This window comes from Dendronephthya gigantea, unplaced genomic scaffold, assembly GCF_004324835.1.
Source record: "Dendronephthya gigantea isolate DGI-Jeju-01 unplaced genomic scaffold, DenGig_1.0 000068F, whole genome shotgun sequence".
NCBI lineage: Eukaryota > Metazoa > Cnidaria > Anthozoa > Malacalcyonacea > Nephtheidae > Dendronephthya > Dendronephthya gigantea.
This window is the reverse complement of record NW_021163078.1, coordinates 449,435-458,450: the sequence shown is the minus strand read 5'-3', so window position 1 is coordinate 458,450 and position 9,016 is coordinate 449,435. Positions and strand designations below refer to the sequence as shown.

The 9,016-nt window shown below is 36.0% G+C and overlaps 1 protein-coding gene across 1 annotated transcript in view; it reads right to left on the bottom strand.

Annotated features, from left to right (window-relative positions):
- Positions 1–1,178: 1,178 nt before the first annotated feature.
- The window catches only part of LOC114531083 (thyroid adenoma-associated protein homolog), a 28,661-nt gene continuing 20,823 nt past the window's right edge, over positions 1,179–9,016 (bottom strand). The window contains exons 32-45 of the mRNA XM_028552726.1: positions 8,719–8,841; positions 8,518–8,606; positions 8,173–8,262; positions 7,073–7,207; positions 6,375–6,506; positions 5,952–5,988; positions 5,466–5,581; positions 4,485–4,968; positions 3,758–3,841; positions 3,633–3,676; positions 3,327–3,402; positions 2,740–2,899; positions 1,958–2,074; positions 1,179–1,804 (exon numbers count right to left, since the gene is read on the bottom strand). Of these exons, the coding sequence (XP_028408527.1) occupies positions 1,179–1,804; positions 1,958–2,074; positions 2,740–2,899; positions 3,327–3,402; positions 3,633–3,676; positions 3,758–3,841; positions 4,485–4,968; positions 5,466–5,581; positions 5,952–5,988; positions 6,375–6,506; positions 7,073–7,207; positions 8,173–8,262; positions 8,518–8,606; positions 8,719–8,841 (2,313 nt within the window). The remainder of the gene's footprint in view (positions 1,805–1,957; positions 2,075–2,739; positions 2,900–3,326; positions 3,403–3,632; positions 3,677–3,757; positions 3,842–4,484; positions 4,969–5,465; positions 5,582–5,951; positions 5,989–6,374; positions 6,507–7,072; positions 7,208–8,172; positions 8,263–8,517; positions 8,607–8,718; positions 8,842–9,016) is intronic.

Genomic DNA, 9,016 nt, shown 5'->3' with positions numbered 1-9,016 from the left:
TCATTTAACATCCTTCCAAAAAAGAATGAAGTAAAATTAAAAAGCTGTGGTGAAGACGGTGATATACCAAATTGAAAAATTTCCCACTTTCAAAAAATTCAACTTTACTTACCTTATTTTTTCAAATTTTACATTTACATTTGTTATTTTTTGAAACTTTTCTCGAGACTGAAAAAATTACATTTACATCTGTTATTTTTTGAAACTGTTCACACTACACACAATTTATTGGCACACCACAGCTAAAATTCATACCTATACCCAATATATGGCTAGGAGTGTCACCTACTAGAGTAAAACAAATAATGCGCAGAGACATGTACGCTAACAAACCTATTTTTTTAGAGGGAGTTTGTCTTGGGCACTGTGTCACGTAGTGGCCAAAGACCAATACTTTTTTTAAGAGACTTTTGAAAATTTTGAGTTGTGTACAGTGATGATTTTAAGAGATTTTACAAAGTATTGTAATAGGAAATCCCAGAGTAATCTCTAATGCCGAAAAAATAGATTACAATTAGCAGTGCGGGGGAATCCTAGCCTTTCCTGCAATCTGATTGGCTGTAGCAGATTTGTAGCAGTTTCCTGCTAATTGGTAAAAAAATACCGGCTGCGAGGTTTTGATGGAAAAATATTTTCTCGAAATATCAAAAACGTGTGCAGCTCAGGTCGTAATAGGTTATAATAAAAAACCGTCATGCCAAAATTCAAACCACGGACTTAACACTTGGGAGACTATTGTGTTCGCCACTAGACCACGAGACCTTGTGCGTCCAGGCCAAGGTTATTCAATTTACTTGGTTATAATGAAAATCGGATATTCTTGGATTCGTACCATCGACTTCCATTTGGGAGACCATTGTTTTCGCCAATAGACCGTTAGTGCCGAAGAACAAAGGGCATGTTTAGTTTATTTCACCTCTTTTCAAATCTTTTCTTTAAGTTCACAGTGAAGAACATTTCCCCCATGCAGGATTGGAAACACCAACTTACCACAGTTGGAAGACTTATTTTTTCTTCACTAGACCAGCGACTCTTGAGCTCGCAGACTATTCTTCTGTTATTTTACCTAAATCTTTTCTTGATTTCAAAAGTGGTAATGAAATAACAGAAATCTTGACGAGGAACTCTTTAGCGAAGATAATTTAATTTAACCTAAAATCGATTTCATAATACACTAACTAATAAGATTCACCTAAAACATATTTACTAATTTCTACAAGTTTACAATGATCGAACAAATGTTTCTGGTCCGACTTTCGTAATTCTTGCAACCACAAAAGGTTGGTGGTAAAAATTTCTGGACCATCAGACCCTCCTTCACTGTTCACCCTCTCCAGGTCACTATTCTCTATAAGGATTTTCATTATACCTAAGCTAATGACAGTTATATAGAGCACAGTATAAGCAGAATCCTGTGGTAGATTGTCATTGCTGTTTGCAATATGATTTCTAACAAAATTCTTTATAATAATAAAAAGTTCAGAAATTGGTTCGGTTATACTATTTGCACCATTGGCGTTCACAACCCAATCGAAGAATTCTTGAAAAATAGTTTCCGCCAATATACAATCTTCGCGATGCGTGTTCACGGGTCCTTTTTCGAATAGTTTGTCAATATTTTTCATATCGTCATAAGCTGTGTCTTCAAAAACGTCGGAAGTAATATCAGTCTGTGTTTGGTCCATGAGATCAAGTAACCACTGCAAGGTCATTACAGGATGTCGTACCCAAAATAATTCCAACGGTGTCCTGACGGCAAATCGTAAAGCCAATGCACTATGCACACTGTAGTTCTTTGAATTATCTATTGTAAATGATTTAAATAATTAATATAGGTGCATGTGACTTACAAGTAATTATCAGGGAAATTATACTAATCTTAACATTATATTTTATATTCTCACGTGAAAGTTACATCCGAAACGCAAAACTTATAAAAAGTATTTTTTTGCAATACCTTGTGCAAAAGACGGTAAGATATTTAGCAAGCCACTTGCCATCGACTGCTTCACCTCAACAGAGTCATCGATCAACAAATAAATAAGAACTTTCCAAATCCGAAATGTTTGATTTTCTAATAAGACAAAGACGATACATAAATTGTTAGAGAAGAACATGTAAGCCCAGTTTACACTACACGCAATTTATTTAACTAAACAAAGGCCAAGCAGAGATAAAATGGGCACGGATACCCATTTTAGCCGCGCCGTGCCAATAAATCGAGTGTAGTGTAAACGAGGCTGCATAAGAACTTTCGCTTTTTAAATATGCATGCTTTTCACTGTGGGGGAGGATGCTTTAGAATAGATAGGACAAAAAAATTTAAAAATGCAATAAATAATGTCCGGCATTTTTTAGGAAATTAGAGAGCTGCCATAGAATTTTGAATAGCTTCTAATCGAATTTTGTTTACACGATTGTTGAATTACAACAAATTCACCCACACCCCACCTTACATGCCTAATTAGAAAGGGAGTGTATTATCTTGACCCTGGCGCGAAGCAGAGCTACGAGCGACAAAAAAAAAACTATAAAATGTTCACCGGACACGATTGAGCTTTCAATATTCTGCAAAGCAGAAACCTCTAGTGTGCGTTGGCATTTAACCAATCAATTTAACCAATTTGAACTTATGTTAAAAAAACACCAAATGGACGATTGCTACTTCTATTATTGCACTACTTAAAAGGGATCGCATGCAGTACATTCTTAGGATTAGAAAAGCAAGAAAATACTCACCATATCCAAGAAGAGGTTCAACCAAAATAAATGTAACATTTCCAGAGCCAAGCACCTGAGCAACAGCCAATCTTAAAATTTCATCCTCCTCATTTTCAGTGCACATTTCAATAAATGAAACCAAATCTTTTACCATTTGACCAAAATCTTCATTTTGGCTCTACATAAGAACGGATTGTTAAAAGTTTTTTTGGAATTTTAATTACAGAGTGAAATCTATAACATGCACGATTACAGAACCCCTATTATCCTTTCATATACCACAAGCCCACTACCTCGGGGTGATCACTGAAGGGACGTTTTACTTTTTGAAGATCGTTTACAAGAAAAAGAAAGAAAAGCGGGAAAAAGGATGCCTTAAAAGGAAAAAACAGATACTCCATCAAAGCACAACCATCTTAACTGTATAAACATAGGATTTAAGCTTGGGAAGAGACTGCAAGTTTATAGCGTCAGTGATATTTCGACTCTATTTCAAAGTATGATATCACAATGACTCTGGTTTGACAATGACACTTTCACGGTAAACGTCTGTTCTTCGGAGTACATGTCTGCTGGTATTAAATGGTTTTTTAACGAAAGAATACCTTGTTCAAGGTCTCTTGACGAATTCCACTAATAAGAACGCAGGAGAAATGCAGAAGTGAACACATAACATCTGATCTAAAATAAAGTCACCAAGTAGTTGAGTTGCCTCAGATAACGTTATACCTGTTACCTGAAATCGTACTGCTATTTATTCGATTTAGAATCGGGCTGTCGGGATTATTATTACAGTTTAATTAAAATTAAAATTCTAAAATTTACTGCTAAATTAATCGTTTTTTTATATAGATAGTTTTTTTTCATAATTTCTGTAAACTTAAATTCTTTAAATTCAATCATTGACTAACCTGTGATTCATGGTCTTGAAAGATTGCACAATGTTACTCCAGGCCTTAAGAAATAGCAATAATACACTGATATGAAGCTGTTCCACGGTTGTGAACATGGCGAAAACATTTAAATAATAATTTACCTCGTGAAATTCCACCACACGATTGGAATTTAGTGCCCATGGAAACCTCAATGACTGAGCCACAAGGGAAAGGCATTTATACAGCTACAACAAAAAATAAACAATCTACCTATACTATAGGATGAAAAATATGATACCCTAATGCGACCAGACCCAAATATAGGAGGACTAGATTGCTCAATTAGATCTAGCCTGTCTAGCAATGGACGACTTGCGCTTCAAACTAACTTTTGATCGAAGTAACTAGAGGAAAATAAATCACCCTAGCTAGAAAGATCTTACTTAAATTAGTAATACTGCCAAGTTTGACTGCGAATTGTTGTAAAATACGAAAAATATAGCCATGCGAAGTTGGCAAATTTTGTATACTTTTGTATTACGTGCGGAAATGTGTGACTAAGTTAGTTACAAACTTCCGGTCGTAATACAAAAGTATACAAAAATCGACAACTTCGCATGGCTATATTTTCCGTATTTTACAACAATTCGCAGTCGAACTTGGCAGTATTACTTATTTTAGTAAGCTCTTTCAGAAAATGTCCTTTTTATCGCCGAGGTAAGAAATTAGTCTAAAGCGCAAGTCGTCCATTTGGAATGTACCAGTAGCACTCTAATCAACACGTTCGAATCACCCTCATTGTAATAACACTCACCCCAGACGTTTTAACTCTGACATTACGAATTTTACCACATCACTAGTGACCTAGGCAGTGAAAACAATACTTACCATCGCTAAGCATTCTCCTTTCATTTTGGAATCGAGCATGTGTATCAGCAAACCATTTACAATTACATCGCTGTTTTCTTTGCCCAATAACATTCCAGTATCTTTTGAAAATAGTTTGTATAAGACTTCCAATGCAACAATTTTCACTTCGTACGCCGGCATGGACAAAAATGCCATAATACGGGAAACAACTTTTTTTCTTGACATGCGGTCATGTGTTAACGAACTGTTATAATGAGGATGTAACGCAATTCGAGCAATCTCTTCTTCAACAAGCGTTCTCCCAGTGGGAAAGATCACTTTTGTCACGTTTTCATTCCATAAAACTTCCTCAATAGCTGTCTCAAGTGAAGGGAGGAAAGCCTCTGAAATGTCCGAGTCGAGTTGGTCTGTGTGTGATTCACTAGAAAACCAGGTTTGATCATCTATAAACAAGCGTACGATGGAGAGAAACACAGCCCGGCTAATATCACATTGATTATGTCTAGAAGAAAAATAATGACATTGCAAATTTATTTAAGACATCTTTCTTCATATAGGGAAACTTTTCTTTAATGAAAATAGTAATGATGAAAACCTAATTAATTTTTAATCATATTTCGAAGTTTGGACTATGTTTTCCAGTCATGCATGCATAGGAAATTATTTAAGACCTTCTGTATTTAGATCTACTATGTTCCCCTGTCGTCTCTTTAAGCGAGATTTCTATATAGCATTTTCTTAGTAATTGTTTTGGTGAATATCAAGATTGGTGAATATGTACCCTGTAGACCTTATTGTCAAAAGGGTGTTTATAAGAAGTCCACGCTGGGTGTAGTGAAAATGTTATGCTGGGAGTATGAAACTTTCAAAATAATTCGACCCATTCCAGTAAGGTGCGACTATTAACGGGATATTTTGGGAGCAACGATCAGTGAATATAATTTGCCTTATTATATTTTATTTTAAGCATACTTAATTAATATTATATTTTAAGCATACTTTGATGCGAGCCAAATAGGTTTCGCTAACAATGGAGCGATGGTCGTGAAAATGTCTTTTTTAGTTCGGTTTGAAAGAGACATATTAACAGAAGCGCCGTGTAAAAGTTCTCTTATCTAAAAGAAAATAGTAATTGCTAAAACATAATTTATAAAAAACAAGCATGGATTCATCTATAATCTATTGAAAAAATGAAAATTCACCTTTAACAATCTTGTGGATTCACTGCACATGCACAGAACCCACTGAAACCTCAAAAATTACTTGTGTTACTGACAGCCAGGCGCACAATCCCGAAACCAGAGCCCGCTTCCCCCTATGGATCGCGGGCTCTGGTTTCGAAATTGCAGGCGCACACAACTCTTGTACGACAAAAATTGCCGCCTTTGCGTCTGGCTCAATACCAAACCCGATTTACTAGGATTGGATCTAATTTATTGTTTGCTTTGTAAATAGAAGTTTTGTTGAGTTTTGACAAAACCTCACCTGCAACAGACAACCATGGAGATGATTCTGTTTTATCCTTCGAAAAAATGGAATACAGTATAAAATATAGTAAATTTGTAATATAGTCCTAAAATATAGTAAATAAATATAGTATAAATAGTCCTAAAATATAGTAAATTTGTGAAATAACGACTGTGGACGAGTCCGCATACATCATATATCAGAGAAGAATATAAAATCCGAGACGTCGTTTCGCCACGGCTTTCTGGAAAATTTGTTTAGTTAATGTAGATCGATTATCTTAGAATTTTGGGAAGAAAATTTTCAGAAAAATCGAATACGAAATTGTTGCACCGTGTACACCAAGCGTTATTATAATAATCACGTTGTAGAAGTATTTGCAGCGGGCATTCCTCTGGAAACATAATTTACGTCATGTTACCTAAAATATGTTACACCAACCTTTCTTCTGGTGTTTCTGGTAAACTTTGAACGAGATCTTTCACCACATCTTGTAAGGCCGCGCCTGACACGAGAGGTACAATTGCGCGTGCCGCTATAGCACGAGTTTTTAGAACACAACTCCTTGAGCACCTGAAAAGGAAGAAAATGCAATGACTATCGTTCCCTGTTTCAAATTGTTGGTTAACTCGGCCGTTAGTCATCGCGTCGCTGAGTATATAGGTAACACAGAAAACAGACAAGTAAGCCCAGACAGTGGAAAATGTGAAATTCTATATTTGAGTCGGAATTACGCATAGTACGAATGTGTTTCGCCATCTTCCTAACCAGCCGATGTCATTCTTTGGCAAATAAACACGCTATACTGGGGCAGTTGCCGCGCCTACTAGCCAGTTTATTACATATTTTTCTATAAAGAAATTAGCACACTTTACACCACCGAATGGCCATTCAAGCTATGTCATTATTTTATGCCTACACGGGAAAACTGGCCGGGACTACAGTAATCTTTTTACAAAGAACAATGCATGCATGGTTGTGCCCGTAGTTCTTTCGAGTTTTAGTCTGTACGCAGCCAGCTAAGCAGGTGCCTCACGAGACGCTGCTAAAATTCGTGAAAAGTTGGAATACAAATGGCATTTTTTCAAACCTTGCACGCAACAAGATACACATTTTTTATCCGTTTTTCAAACACTCACCTTAAAACATATGGTATAAAAGCGGCCATATTAAGAGTGGAGTCATTGCCATCCATTGCTGAAGGATGAAGACGAGACAAGAGAAGAAGAACTGGGTAAAGACTTGGATGCAAATGCACAGATGAAATGCTCTCACTAAGAAACGAAAAGTGAGCATTTAGATCTCGAATGTGTGATTGAGGATAATATATCACCGAACGATTACAATTAAGGGGTAATGTGCTTTAAAGTGCATAATAATCATTGATAATAAGTTAATATTAGCGGCTTATTTCGTGAACTGAAAATTTTAGAATGTATATATCATGTTTTCATGTGTTTTGATAAAAAAATAATATCTTTTTCCTGCTGATATGCAGTTACACAAACAATGGACATTGTGATGAGAAAACGATAAATTGTGTGGAAACACAACGCCCGTGTGGCGGTTTTTTTTTCCCAAATTCAAACGAGGGCCGGTCGAGGGGGTCGGCGTTAGATCATATCGAACTAACGTACATGACTTCATAAAATTTTCAATAACCCTAACCCTAACCGTAATTAAGGTAAAGCCAGAGATACTATTACATAAGTATATGATCACTCCTATACTGGGTATGAGGGTAACAGACATTTACACTTTCGTGTACATTTATAAATGTATCATCATTCATTAAGACTTCTGTTATTATACTTCCGTTATTGCAAAATTTATGACGTCATGTACGTTAGTTCGATATGATCTAACGCCGACCGTTCGAGGGCTGATTTAACGGAAAATATTTCTTTTATATAACAGGGCGTAAGCAATATTACAGTAGGGTGGACCACAGCACACATATATTCACAACTTCGTTCACAATTATTCACAATACACAAACACACATATATTCAAAATTTCGCAAGTTTGTTCCGAAGTTCAAAAATTCATAATTAAATTAAAACGCGCGGTTTCGTAAACAAAGCTTCTCATTAAATCAGGATTCGAAAAGATTGAAATACCTTGTTTACAAAAAAAGGGGATTAATTTTATTATTAATTTTTGAACATCGGAACAAAATGCATTCTGTGGGTAAATGTATTTCTAGTTCATTCAGCAATGTCTTACAGCAGTGACTTACCTGTCAGCATGTTTCAGAGAAATTTCAAGTTGTTCAATTAGAAATGAATGCAATGATGGAAATCTTGAAAAGAATTCTCGACCAGTCATCCTTTAACAGAATACAATACGATGACATGAAAATAGATTTCAGGCCCGTGAAAAAGGGAGCTGCAATCTTGGACCACACCTATTTGGAAAAGGGCGTGGTCACAGCCTGCGGCACATCCCTCCATTAAATTTAGCGAAAAAGGTTAAGACAGGTATATGCATGATGTATATGTTGAACAATGATCAACGTGGCGTCTCCACAAGCCTAACACCCCCAATCGTACTTCGTTAATTTAGTTACTATCGCATTACACACCCTTGTCGACGTTTCTCTTCTTGAAAGCTTTGAGGTCCAAATATCCTGTTAACCAGTGCACTGAAGAGCAAAGTGGAGCAGTTGCGAACCTTAGAAAGGTAAGAGAGAATGAAAAAGAACAGTAAATAAACCGTTGAACTTCCGTTGGACCATGAATTACGAAAAAGTAAAGTTAAAACGAAAGTTATCGAAATAACGTACAGCCCAACTTTTGGAGAGAAATCCTTCTACTGCAACTTTAACACCGTCAGACACGTAGGGAAAAACATCTTCTCCTAATTTAGTCTCCTTGTAAAGAGCACGTAGAATGTTCCTTGCGTGAACCTGGACGTGTAATGTCAATATAAAAAAATCAGTTAGGTAATAGATAAAATAAAATAATCCAAAGAGGACATAATTATTATGTGATGCGTAGAATATCTTTGTATGAAAATTTGGCATTCAGAAGCTAAACCAGAGGCAAGACGGCCGAGGAAAAATTTGAGGACAATATAGTAAA